Below are 13,813 nucleotides of genomic sequence, written 5' to 3' on the forward strand. Positions count from 1 at the left end.
TTCCTAATTCACGCCGTTGCTCAGAGCCACTCAGGAAAGGGCGACCCCAGATGTGGGCGTTCCTGAGTTATGCTGGGATCGGTCTGGCTTGTTTTGATTTCTTTACAGGTTGGATCCTCCTCATCTTCCGTGTTTCGACCCGGTTGCGTTTCGATCTGGTTCCCTTCCACGCGGATAGTCTGGTGGAAACAGAAGATCCGGGCCTCTCGGTACAGGAGGCTTTGGGTCTCCCTTATGTGCTGCATTTAAGTGCCATTAGGTGTTTGCTTTTCCAAGCGGCCTGGGCTCTTGAGAGGAGTCCAGTGGGTTCTGTTCCCATCCTCTTCTGCGCCTCCCCCTGCCTGACTTCTTGCTGTTCTCATCTGGCCACGGTGCAGAGAGCCCGGGAGAATCTGTCTTTTACTTCTTATCCTGGGTCCCCAGAGGAGCGTTAAGAAACGTTAAATCTAAACCTGAAAGCCTTCAGGTCACAGTCGGCCCTGTGAGCCCTTTGACCTGATTTGTCTCCTCCATCCCCTCTCCCTCTGTGTCACTGAGGAGCACCTTCTCTCTGCCCCCAACCAGTATTAGGCCACCTGGTTTGAAGATCATAATCCTAAAATGAGCCACTGTATCAGTGAGCAAGCCGCCATCCCTGCCTTCCAGGATATTGCTGACCACTTAGTGTTGAGCAGAGAAGTCGGTTCAGGGCTCTGCTCTGTCTCTGGATACGTGAATGCATTTCTGTCATCGGCCCTTCTTGATCTTGAGTCCTGTTTTGCCAATGTGGCATGGAGGCGAAGCTTCCGCTCTTCCCGTTGAAGACTGAAGCCTTCCGGCTGGCGGCACAGCAGTGAGTGGCACCGGGACAGCATCAGTCAGCTTCTTGCCCGCCACCAGGGTGTGTCCCAGCCTCGCGTCCCATAATTGCTCGAGGGAGACAGCGGCTCTTCCTGTGTAATCAGTAATCCAGAGGAGCCACCCCAAACCTGGCTAGGCTGCTTCTTAATTTTTTGAATTGATTATACAGCAACCTTCGGTCAAGGGGTGATGTCACCATCTGTGAGATGGGGATGAGCGTGGTGGCAGAGAGCTGGATCTTCCAGTTTCCTTCATTTCCCGAGGGTGTTCCAAGGCTCCCAAGGGCCCACACCATTCTCCTTTTTCCCCTCCCTTCCTCTCTTCCTTTCTCTGAGCCATAACCCTAACTTGCTTTATATCAGTTTTGGTAGGATCCCAATTTGAATTTTCTCTTTAAGATAGAAGGTAAGTGAGTGAATTGTCTTCAAAGTGGGAGAGCCGCTCCCTCACCTTTCCCAGACAGTAGCAACCTGTGTCCGGATATGTTGCCCTTACATCACCACCACTGCATGAAGGATGCCAGTTGGGTTTGCCCTCCCTCTAGGGGGAGCTGGAGAGGCAGGGGAGGAAGCCTTAACAGGACATGCGTAACAGGAGTTTGGGAGAATGAAGGGAGAGGAGGAGAGCTGGGAGCGATGATGATGGATATTTATTTTGTTGGTGGGGCATGTGTGTGTGTGTGGTTCTCTTAGCAGGAGGCTGAAGACCCTTCCCACTTGTTCCTGGATGGACTGGAAGCAGCCAAAGATGCCAGTGGCACCCTGGTGGACCGGGTGGATGGTGAACACTGCTTGCTTGATGGAATGTTGGAGGATGAAACCCGGCCGGGGGGATACCATTGTAGTCAATGTGACAGAGTCCTGATGTCCATGCAGGGGCTGCGTTCTCATGAGAGGAGCCATCTGGCCCTGGCCATGTTTACCCGCGAGGACAAGTACAGCTGCCAGTATTGCTCCTTTGTTTCTGCTTTCAGGCACAAGTAAGTGCTCACCGAGTGGGTGCAAGTGGTAACTGGAGGAGGTGGAAGGCAGGAGAGCTTGGAGGCGTCTGAAGGCCCCGCTCATGGTTCAGGCCTGCTGTTCAGTTGGCTGTGTTACCTTGAGCCTCTGTCACCTCACCTGTCGAATGGGGCTGAGAACAGGAGATTGTTTGCCTGACATCAGATTTGGCAAAATCGGGCATTTAGAAAAAAAATGGAAGTAGAGTTAATGTACAAGGTTGTGTTAATTTTAAGCGTACAGCAGAGTGATTCAGTTATACACAGACACACAAACACAATATATATGCACATTCTTTTTCAGACTCTTTTCCATTACAGGTTATTACAAAATATCGAGTATAGTTCCCTGTGCTATACAGTAGGTCCTTGTTGTTTACCTATTTTATATAAAGTCGTGCAGCGGTCCCCAACCTTTTTGGCACCAGGGACCAGTTTCTTGGAAGACAGTTGTTTCCACAGGGCGGGGGGTTGGTTCAGACGGTAATGTGAGCGATGGGGAGCGGCGGGTGAAGCTTGCTTCACTTGCTCGCTTGCCGCGCTCACTTTCTGCTGTGTGGCCTGCTTGAGGGACCCCTGAAGTAGTGTGTATCTGTTCATCTCAAACTCCTAATTTGGTCTCCCTAGCCCCCGCTATCCCCTTTGGCAACCATAAGTTTGTTTTCTATGTCTGTGAGTCTATTTCTGTTTTGTAAATGAGTGCATCTGTATCATTTTTTTTTAGATTCCACATAAAGTGATATCATATGGTGTTTGTCTTTCTGTGTCTGAGTTACTTCACTAAATATGATAATCTCTAGTTGCATTCCTGTTGCTGCAAATGACATTATTTCATTCTTTTTTATGACCGAGTAATATTCCATTGTATATATGTGCCCCATCTTCTTTATCCGTTCATCAGTTGTTGCACATTTAGGTTGCTTCCATGTCTTGGCTATTGTAAATAGTGCTGCTGTGAACATTGGGATGCATGTATCTTTTTGATTTAGAGTTTTCTAAATTGGGCATTTTCTTAAATGATAATTTTGGAGGCATTGCTATGACTTACACAAGGAAAGACCAGAGAGTCGATGAATTTACTGGTGCATCTGTCAAACATTCATCCAGAACCTAATCAACATTTGAGGAAGTAAAGTTCCATTTGGGAAATTTTAAGTGGCTAAGGAGGTAAAATTAGGACTTTTTAACCCATATGACCAAAGGGTCATTGCATGGCATTTTTTTTTTTTTTTTTGTAGTACGCAGGCCTCTCACTGTTGTGGCCTCTCCCGTTGCGGAGCACAGGCTCCGGACGTGCAGGCTCAGTGGCCATGGCTCACGGGCCCAGCCGCTCCGCGGCATGTGGGATCCTCCCGGACCGGGGCACGAACCCGTGTCCCCTGCACCAGCAGGCAGACTCTCAACCACTGTGCCACCAGGGAAGCCCTGCATGGCATTTTTAAAAAGACCTGGAATGGTAAAGAAGTTTATCGATGCCAGAGAGATGCTTGAAGTACAGGGTGGGTTGAGGAAACAGAGTTTCCTGCTACCTGGCACAGCTTTGAAATTGAAAATTTGGGTTTTTGTGTGAGTCTTTTCGAGGTGATAGGAAGAGGGATGGTTCTGAGAAGAAACAACCTTTTGTTGCCTTTCTGTCACAACTGTATGAGAGAGGAATTTTCAATAACGTGTTCTACAGTCTTGGATGAAGGTGACTGATTGTGAGACTGACATGCTGTTTATTTTTATCATAATTGAAAATAAGTGATGGGCTGTTTGCTTCTTAAAAAAGATAAAGTGCTAGTTAGTGGCTGTTGAAAGGCAGGAAGAGGTGATGCTTCCACAGAGGTTAGGATGGGTTGCAAACTCTTTTATGATTATACAGAGCCTAGTATCCAATCTTTGTCATCAGATTCATGCCCTGGCCTCAAACTTGTGTAGTTCTCATCAGTTCAATGAGTATTTGTTGGACAGCAACTCTCAACGTTTTCTGACACACAGAACCTCAATAAATCATTGTGAATAAATGAATATGCCCTGTTGTTGAGGCTTTGGGGGAATATAAAGATGAATAGGACATGGTCGGTGATCTCAGGGAACTTAGGGTCTAGTCAGGTTATAAGTAAAGCAAACACACAAATGACTTGGCACAATAAGGCACATGTCTTTAAAAAAAAGTATCAATAAAATGCAATGAAGTTTCAGAGAAGGGAGATGGTACATCTACTTTGGAAGAATTGGGAAGGTTTTATGGAACAGGGAGCATTTGAGTCAAGTCTTAAAGTAGGAAGATAGGACTTGCCAAGTTGGGAAAGAAGATGCAATGTGGAGGAAACGATGAGAGAGTAGGGCCCTGAGGAAGAGATCGATGCTTAGGGGGGACCAGCTGGCGGTCTAGTTGGACTAATTTTTAAGTGATACGTAAAGGAATAGTAGAAGGTAAAGTCTGAATACCTGAGTAGAGACTGCATTTGGGGGTCTTTGAATGCAGAATTAGTGCTTTGTAATATACATTACTGGTAAAAGGAAGACTCTGAAACGAGTAAAGGCATCTTAATCACTAACATTTATTGAGCCTCACTGTGTGCCAGGCGCTGTGCTACGTGCCTTCAAGTATTATCTCATTTTATTCTCAGAACAGCCCTATGAGGTATGGTCCCATTATTATCTCCCTTTCATAGATAAGGGAAGTGAGGCCTTTTAATATAGAGGGGTTATGGAACTTGCCCAAGGCCACTCGGCTTATGAGTAATCGCTGCCATTTGATCTCAGGCAGTCTGACTCCATCGCTTGTGCTTTTGAGTTGGAAAAAAGATGGGGGAGACCAATTAGGAGGCAGTGACAGTAGCTGATCCACGAAGTTAGAATGGAACTTTGGGAACAGTTGAGGGACGGAGGATCTTCATGGCTGGGAAAAATTGGCTTACTGGAGGGGAAGAGGGGCAAAGTACAGTACAAATGGCACAGAGGATTCCAGGCTGGTTGAGTGACAGCTTGGAAGTGTTCTTTCTACAAAGAAGGAAATGAAGAGGAGAATTTGTTTGGGATTTTAAAAAACTGACGTGTTTGTTTCAGGCTGGTTGAGTTTAAGATAGCTGAAGGATGTTCAGCGGGAGGTGTCCTTAGGCAGTGTGGAAAGGGCTGCTTTGGAGCTTGGGAGGACATTATATATTTAAATGGTAAGCAGTACTGTTCCCATATGAGTCATTTAGAATGGAATCTAGTTCTCTGGGGCATTGATACAAATTAAACTAGAACATCTTCCCACACCTCGTTTGGTAGATTTATTATTTTTTTAGAGTAGTAATTATTATGAAATACTGGGAAATTATAATTAAATCATTTCTTTATAAGTTGCTTCTGGAATACTGATGTACAGCAAACATGGTTTTATCAGAAGGCATGGCCAGCCTTTGGATCACATGACTTCCTGTAAACACACCTGCACTGGACCTCCATATTTAGAAAGACCTTGAAAATAGCCCATTGCAAGTGCCCTGCTCAGGTGTTCACAGCGGAATTTAGGTTTAAGAAGAAAGTCAGCCTTTTTTACATGCAAAATTTCTCTAATTCCCCCCTTTTTTTTTTTTTTAATGGTATAAGTTCAGGGACTCTTTTTTTTTTTTTGCAGTATGTGGGCCTCTCACTGTTGTGGCCTCTCCTGCTGCGGAGCACAGGCTCTGGACGCGCAGGCCCAACGGCCTTGGTTCACGGGCCCAGCCGCTCCGTGGCACGTGGGATCCTCCCAGACCGGGGCACGAACCCGCGTCCCCTGCACTGGCAGGCGGATTCTCAACCACTGTGCCACCAGGGAAGCCCAAGGACTCTTTGATAGGCACCTCACTGACTTTTCAGAAAACTTAAATTTGTCCATATTTTACCTTTTCTTTTTGGATGCCCTCTTCTGCTTCACAGTGCTCCTGAGAAGGGAAAATAAGTCTACCAAGACCTGTTTCCATTGCCATGTCTCTCAATCCAAAAAAATTTTTTGATCTCTTCTTTCCTTTAGCTTCTCCAACTCTTGTCAATTTGCGTTTGTTTGTTTGTTTGTTTTCCTCCTGTAAGCACCATCCTTGGAAAGTAACAAAATGACTTTGAACAGCTTAGGAATGGGATTTCTGGAAAAGGGCAATGAGAAAATGTTGGATGCGGTTTTTAATATTGTCATTTCCTTTTCTCTTCTTCTCCCTCAAGTTTGGATCGCCACATGCAAACCCACCACGGACACCATAAACCATTCCGATGCAAGCTCTGTTCCTTCAAGTCCTCCTACAACAGCCGGCTGAAGACACACATCCTCAAAGCTCATGCTGGTGAGTTGGTGTCCGCAGTGCACTAGTTCCCTGAGTTTGAAATTTAATAGTCTTCAGTGAGTGAAATTTTTAAGTCTCTTGCTCCATACACATGAGAATAAGTTTTTCTTGGGATGGTTGTGTAGTCAGTTGTATTTTAATCTAATTAAAAAAATTAAAGAATGGCCCAAAGGAAAAACAATACCAAGTACCCCGTCACGCATGTCATAGTTGATTCACGCAACTAACACATACCTACTAACACATACCTACTGACCGATTCTTGCTACTCACAGGTTCTGGTTTTTAGAGAAATTTCTAAATTACCTAGATTTTCTAATGGAAATGCAAGAATTGGTACATATCCTGAAGATAATTTCCAACTTAAAATAAAGTTATAATCTTGGGGACATTCAAAGGGACAGAGACCTCAGGATGTGTGAGATTTCTCATGAGATGCCCTTAGATGCATTTCCACATCCCAGATAAGAAATGACCCTGGGTCATGAGTGTCCAGGAGTTGTGCTGATCTCCATCGCTCTGTCATCCCATCTCATCGCGCTCGTCTCGTGAACATCCCTTACCTACCAGTCTCTGTACTAACAAGCATGGTATATTCATCGTCTCATTTAATCTTCAAGGCAGTCCCAAAGGGTAGATGTTGCTGTCACCCTCAGTGTCAGATGCAGCCACAGAGACTCAAACTCCAGTGTCCTGCTCAGGGCCACAGAGCCCACTCACTAAGGATTTGACTCCAGAACAACAACCTACACCCTTGTCACTCACAGGATGCTGCCTCCCTCTCTCTTCTGTTCTTTTTTACTTCGCATATGATGGAGGATGCCCACAGGTAGCTAATCAGAGCTCATCCAAGAGAGGAAAGAGGCATGAGTAAGAAAGGCAGTGTGGCAGGGTCTGGGGCCTCCTCCCAGGATGTCCCCAGTGTCCTCTGAGAACCCCGACTCTGCAGCAGCCTGTGGCCCTCTCAGAGGTGTTGTCAACCTTTGAGGAACTTACATCAAACAAAGGAAAATTGGGGAACCAATAGCTTTAGAATAGCTAGCGATACTGTCGGAGATTCTTTTAGAGATCCAGTCTCCCCCTGAGTTTCCTCAGCTAAGGTGTTTAGAATTCTAGTTTAAAAGTTTTCAATCAACTGGAATTCTTCTGTCTCATTTGTTTGCTTCCTTTCTCTTATTAGCTTCCCTTCCCTTATTAGCTTCTTATTAACTGCCCAGAACCCGAGTCCTTCACTTTTGTCATCTCCTCATCCCCTGTGGAAATACAGCCATGTCTCTGCTGTTTCCTGAAGGTTGGGTCCTGTTGAACTGGCTTAATGGAGTAAAACTATGGAAGCCTTCAGGATGCCTTAAGCCCACTGGGGGTGGGGGAGGGGATGGCAGATTAGCTATATGGGCTCTTCTCTATCTGTTAGTATTTTTATATCTTCCAGAACATTTTACTAAAGTCCATGGAGTAAGAGACTTCCGGGTTCAAACCACTCTTTTCTAACTGGTGTATATTGTAAATTATTCACTTGGGACACTGTCCTGGGGAGTTTCCCCCATAGATCTCAGCCTTGTCAAAAACACTTTACCAGTGGGAGTTGGGTAAGTGATTTGGCCTGTGGGAAAGACTTTTAAAAAGTACCACGGGGCTTCCCTGGTGGCGCAGTGGTTGGGAGTCCGCCTGCTGATGCAGGGGACACAGGTTCGTGCCCCGGTCCGGGAAGATCCCACATGCCACGGAGCGGCTGGGCCTGTCAGCCACGGCTGCTGAGCCTGCGCGTCCGGAGCCTGTGCTCCACAACGGGAGAGGCCACAGCAGTGAGAGGCCCGTGTACCGCAAAAAAAAAAAAAAAAGTGCCACAGGCTACACACTGACTCCAGGGCATTGAGCTGAAGTGTATATTCTTGGAGCTGACCAAGCAGACTGGTCTTCTGTGCTCACTGGTTTGCAGGAAGGAAGCATCCAGAGAGAGAGGGTGGGAGCATCGTGATCCAGTTCTCCACACACCTTGAACCGTTGGTGTCTATGACTTGGTCTTAGCTACAGAGAGTGGCTTGGCTTGGAGAAAGCCAAATCATTTTCCAGAAGACTCTTGACTCATCTTGTCTGTCCTAGATGGAGTATTTTATTTTATTTTACAGGGTAAAAGGTAGTGTGTACTAACCAGCTACCTGGATTTGAATTCTCTCTCTAACCACCCACCAAGGTTCATATAGCCAGGTTTGCACTGAAAAATTGAGAAATGGAATAAGGAGAGCAGTAGTGTACAGTATGACAGATATATTTATTATTTTAGTAAACACCATTATTCATGCCCAGCATTATCCTGTAGCTAACAGGTCATGGTCTGAAGGGTGTGGAATTGACTGGTGTTCTTGTTTGGGTCCTCTGACTTCTTTGTGCTTCTCTTCTGCTTTGGGCTATAGCATGTTGCATCATGCAAGGTTTTGTGTGGGTCTCTTCAAGGCTTTCTTGGAAATGCACACTTTGGGAGTCATCAGTGGTGAAAAGGAGGCTTGAATGCAGGACTTCAGATGCTGGTCTCACTTCACGTGAAACCACTTAGTAATTTTCGGGGTGGCAGGAAAGTAACCATCTCAGCAGGGTAAAAGCAAGAGTGGATGTTTACTTGCTCATTCTTGCTCTGCTTTAGTGAGCATTTGTCTGTAGCACATCAGCGCTGTCCTCAGTTCATATTCACTGGTCCACAAAACCTTCGTTACTAACAATCCTTTCTTCTCTTATTCCTCTCCTTCCTTCCCTTTCCCTCTTCTCTGGTTTTTAAGTTTCACTTGAAAATAAATTTCAAAAAATACATGTTCATTAGAAAAAATTTGAAAATGAAAGAAGAAATACAGTCAAGCCATTCATAATCTTATTATCTGAAGACCACTGTTGTTAATATTTGATAATATTTCCTTTCAACCATTTCCGCTATAATTATTTTCCATAGTCATGATTATAATCTAATCTAAAATGTATTATGCTTTTCTGTTTATTTTTCTGAGTTTCAGTATTTTAGTTTTCTATGAATTGCCAACTCTTCAAGAATTTATTTTCATGAATAGTAATTTATCAAGAAGATATACCCACGTTTACTTAATCATTTCCCTATGTTTCATCCCTTTTTCAAGCATAAGTAATGTATATTTCTAAATACAGATTTCTAAGTATTAAAGGGTATTTCCTTAATATAAATTCTCAGAAGTGGAATTATTGAGTTGCAGGCATGAGCTTTCTAAGCTTATTGTTATAAAAAGCAAAATTGCTTTCCGAGTTGATTGTACCAGTGTTTGTCTGTCCAGCGACATAAGGATGCCCATTTCACACCCTTGCTTCTTAAATTGCAATTCATGTAAAACCTGACTTAGGGCAAAGATAAATCATACTCTCATTTAATTTGATCATAGTGATCTGTGCTGTATTTCAGTGGTATAAAAACAATTAAAAGGAAAATACTTTGTAGAAAACAAACTTATGGTTACCAAGGGAGCGGGAGGGGGAGGGAGGGATAAATTGGGAGATTGGGATTGAAATATACACACTACTATGTATAAAATAGACAACTAATAAGAACCTACTGTATAGGTATTGTACAGGGAACTCTACTCACTACTCGGTAATGGCCTATATGGGAAAAGCATCTAAAAAAGAGTGCATACATGTATATGTTTAACTGACTCACTTTGCTGTACAGTAGAAACTAACACAACAGTGTAAATCAACTATACTCCAATAAAAATTAATTAAAGAAAGAAAAATACTTATTTTTACTTCCATGTCCTTTTTATTGAAAAATATTGGAGCTAAATGCAGACACACATGTTTATATATATACACACACCTCTCTCAGTTAAAGAAATGACTTTTACCCATTTCTGTACTATTGATCAGATAGGGAAATGGAGTTTTGTGCTGAGGTTCGTGAACTGGTCCCAAAAAACCCCACAGGTAGGATGTGTGGAATCCAGGAGGCCTAGAGTCAGCAAGGAAGTAAATTATGAGGATAGCACAGCAGTTTGCACTGAGTGACTTCGTGCTCGGAAAGCCACCGATCGACCCTTGGAATAAGAATGAAGTGTATTATTTTCTATGGATGATAATAAAGGCTGGAATGAAAACTGACATCATCATTTCTGGTACAGAGAGGGAGGGAGAGAGATGGAAAGCCTTTGCTGAGGGAGCTACCTAGACATTTGGTTTCACTCTCTGCTGGGGAATCTACCGTAGGCTCATCCCCATAAGCAAAGCATGAGCTGGAAAGGGACCAGGTCACTTGATTACGGGGCTCATAGAAGAGTTCCGATCCTCCAGGAGCCCTGTGGTCGTGGGAGTGGGCAGGGGGTTGGTCTGGGAGGGCCCTCAGACCGTGCGGCTTGAGACAGGCTCTCTGGAGTTAACTGACCCTGTTATTCTGTCTTCCACCCGCCTCGTCCCCTCTCCCCTCCTTCTCCTCTGCTGCTGACCGTCTCCCTCCAGGTGAGCATGCCTACAAGTGTTCTTGGTGCTCCTTTTCCACCATGACAATCAGCCAGCTGAAGGAACACTCCCTCAAGGTCCACGGAAAAGCCCTGACCCTCCCCCGGCCGAGGATTGTCAGTCTCCTCTCCTCGCACGCCCACCACTCCTCCTCCCAAAAAGCCACCCCGGCCGAAGAAGTGGAAGATTCCAATGGTAAAACCGGGCTTCCGAGCCACCATCAATCATGGGTGGGGGGAGGTGGGCTGGGGTTAACGGCCCATCCTTCTTTCTAGAGGAAAATCTGACACGAAAACGTGGCGGTTCAAGTGAAGGAAGAAACGTGAAAAGGTTGGAACAGTATAGACATTGGAGTTGGAGGGTGAAGTGAACTCGGTGAGCATTTATTTGGTGCTGAGGCCAGACGCCTCTGCACTGGTGTGCCCGCTGCTTGTGAAAAGAGCACGTGTGTGATGGGTTCGTGTTGGATTCTTCCGCTGTGGTTGTGAGCAAGAAGGAGGAGGAATACCAGGGAGATTTATTTCTTCGTTGACTTTTGTACTTATTGATATCCTGTCTTGTCCTAAAAAAATATGTGTGTGCTGTGGAGTGTTCGGGGTGCCAGATGTGTAAGTTAAGGACAGAGTTCAGAGTGGGACTGGAATGGGTGAATGGGTGGGGGCATGTGTCTGATGGGGTCACAAGATAATTTAGGGGTAACGTAGTGATTTCTGTTATGGCTGAAGGATGTCGAGGAAGCGTCATTTGGAAGGAGGAGGGTGTAACTGCCCACCTGTGGAAGCTTCAGACTAAATCTGGGAAGCCCTGGAGGGGGTCTCCTCACTGGCAGTGTAACCAAAGCTGTAGAAGAGAGAGAAGGAGAGCGAGAGATGGCGGGTATGGCAGCGTGAGCACAGGACGGTTTCTTGTTTTGATCCGCCCGAGAAACAGAAGGGTGTTGATGACTCGGCTCACCGCAGATGACTGCAGGATCTCGTGCTTAGGAGAGGAGGGAGTCTGGAGGTTCTTAGTGATGTAGAAGACCTGAGAGCTGCTCTCTTCCGTGAGCCTCTCGTGCTAGAATCCCTTCTGCAGCATCTCTGGTAACCAGTTATCTACCCCCTAGCCTGAATACTTCCCAGGTCAGGGAATGGACTGTTGCCCAAGGTCTGCTACTAGGTCCTTGAGAGGAGCTTAGTGGGCCGGCAAGAAAGTTCAGGGGCTCTTTGGAACCAAGGCTTGGCTTTGAATCTTCCTTCTCTCAATGCCAGTTGTGTTTTCCTGGGCAATCTTAGCTTCCTAGACTCACATGACAAATTGGATAATGATACCTACCTCGTGATGGCCTTGAGAGATTAATGAGAAAAGGTACATGTGTAAAATGCCTAACACAACACCTGACACATGTAGATATTTAATAAATGGTCATGTTATTCAGCGATTTACATCCTTTGATTGCAGTTTTGGCTTTTGAGACCATTTATGACAAGTATGAATTGGGGGTTATTTTTAATGTAAGGGTTTAAAAAGATAGAATCCTCAGGTAACCTGAAGGTCTGACAGCCCAACACGTCCATGTGGGCTAGTTATCCAAATAGCAAAAGAGTAAATGAGGAATCTTCATTCACAAGGTCTGGGCGAAGACAATTGGGAGGAAAAGAAAAGGTAAGTCCTGGGATTAAAAGCTGTCGTTGCTGAGTTGTAGAACTTGGTGGCCTTTCCTTTGCAAATCAGTAAACACCAGCTTAGACACAATAACTCCTTGCCGGTATTCCTGTCTTGAAGGACTTCTGTTTAACAATGAAGGCTTGTTGTTACGACGGTGGCTTGTAATGAATGAAGTGGGCACGCTGTCTCCTCAGCTGTTGTGTGGCAGTTTAGCCTGTGTTTGTTGTTGTTTTCCAGGAAAACTTAAGAGTCTCAGAGTAAGGGGTGGAGAGGAGATGGGGGGAGCACATGTGAAAGGCCACAGAAGATGTCCCCTTTGCACCTTGAGATTCTGTTCATTGTAAGAGATTGGTATATTGCAACAAAAGGCAAAATAGAATTTGATGTAAATTGTAAGGTCTTGTTTCACATGATTGTCAATGAATTGCTTTCATCTGAAATGGAAGCTACACTTGTGCAACCATTTGGGTGAAATTGATACATCCAAACACCATTCCCAACAAAGGCTTTTCCTGGGACATTTCTTGCCATGTTGTACCTTCTTTTCCCTTTGTCCTCCTCCCCCTTGGAAGGCGGGTCTTAGTCTCAGGACAAGGGAATCCCGCAGCCTACTCACTGCATGGCTTGCCTTCCTCTGTGTAGGCTGAAAAAGAGTTCAGTCAACTTTCTGAGTCTGTACTTTCTGCCAGGAGGTGTGCAACGCACAGAAGAATCATAAATGGATACAGTGCCATTCTGGCCACCCAGCAGCTTAAAATCAAATGTTTAGAGGGTATTATCAGCATGGTATTGAACTAACCACAGCCCTAAGCCTGAAGCCTAACCTTTTTTGGGGCTGATTTCAGGTTCTTGGAAGCTAGACTAGGTTAGGACCTTGGGAGGAGGGTGGTCGCAGAAACATGATGATAATGATATTGAGTAACTCTCTGCATAACACGGACAGTCTATTCAGCCACAGGGAGATAATTTGGCAACATATAAAAGTGTTTTTCGGGCTTCCCTGGTGGTACAGTGGTTGAGAGTCCACCTGCCGATGCAGGGGACATGGGTATGTGCCCCGGTCCAGGAAGATCCCACATGCCGCGGAGCGGCTGGGCCATGAGCCATGGCCGCTGAGCCTGCGTGTCCGGAGCCTGTGCTCCGCAATGGGAGAGGCCACAACAGTGAGAGGCCCGCGTACCACAAAAAAAATAGTAATAATAAAATAAAATAAAAAAGTGTTTTTCCTTCTTCTTCTAAAGGAAGAACATAATGAATGTGAAAGCTCTGGGTGGCAACTCTTTAGTGAGGCCTACACAGAACTCATTGGACCTGTGCTGTTTTTTTTTTTTTTTTTTTTTTGCGGTATGCGGGCCTCTCACTGTTGTGGCCTCCCCCGTTGCGGAGCACAGGCTCCGGACGCGCAGGCTCCGGACGCGCAGGCTCAGCGGCCATGGCTCACGGGCCCAGCCGCTCCGCGGCATATGGGATCCTCCCAGACCGGGGCACGAACCCGTATCCCCTGCATCGGCAGGCGGACTCTCAACCACTTGCGCCACCAGGGAGGCCCATGTGCTGTTTTTAATGTATA

At 45.5% G+C, this 13,813-nt stretch overlaps 1 protein-coding gene across 7 annotated transcripts in view; it reads left to right on the forward strand.

Moving 5' to 3' along the window:
* Window positions 1-13,813, forward strand: part of ZNF462 (zinc finger protein 462) — a 142,461-nt gene that overhangs the window by 64,156 nt on the left and 64,492 nt on the right. For 5 of the 7 annotated variants that reach the window (XR_009532780.1, XM_060101167.1, XM_060101164.1 and 2 more), the window contains 3 exons: window positions 1,533-1,819; window positions 6,011-6,129; window positions 10,597-10,791. Coding sequence is in view for 6 of the 7 variants with exons in the window: in XM_060101167.1 (XP_059957150.1) it covers window positions 1,533-1,819; window positions 6,011-6,129; window positions 10,597-10,791 (601 nt within the window). In the remaining variant the exon portion in view is untranslated. The remainder of the gene's footprint in view (window positions 1-1,532; window positions 1,820-6,010; window positions 6,130-10,596; window positions 10,792-13,813) is intronic. The other 2 variants (XM_060101169.1, XM_060101170.1) reach the window with 2 other exon arrangements.

This window comes from Mesoplodon densirostris, chromosome 6 (genome assembly GCF_025265405.1).
Source record: "Mesoplodon densirostris isolate mMesDen1 chromosome 6, mMesDen1 primary haplotype, whole genome shotgun sequence".
NCBI classification, from domain to species: domain Eukaryota; kingdom Metazoa; phylum Chordata; class Mammalia; order Artiodactyla; family Ziphiidae; genus Mesoplodon; species Mesoplodon densirostris.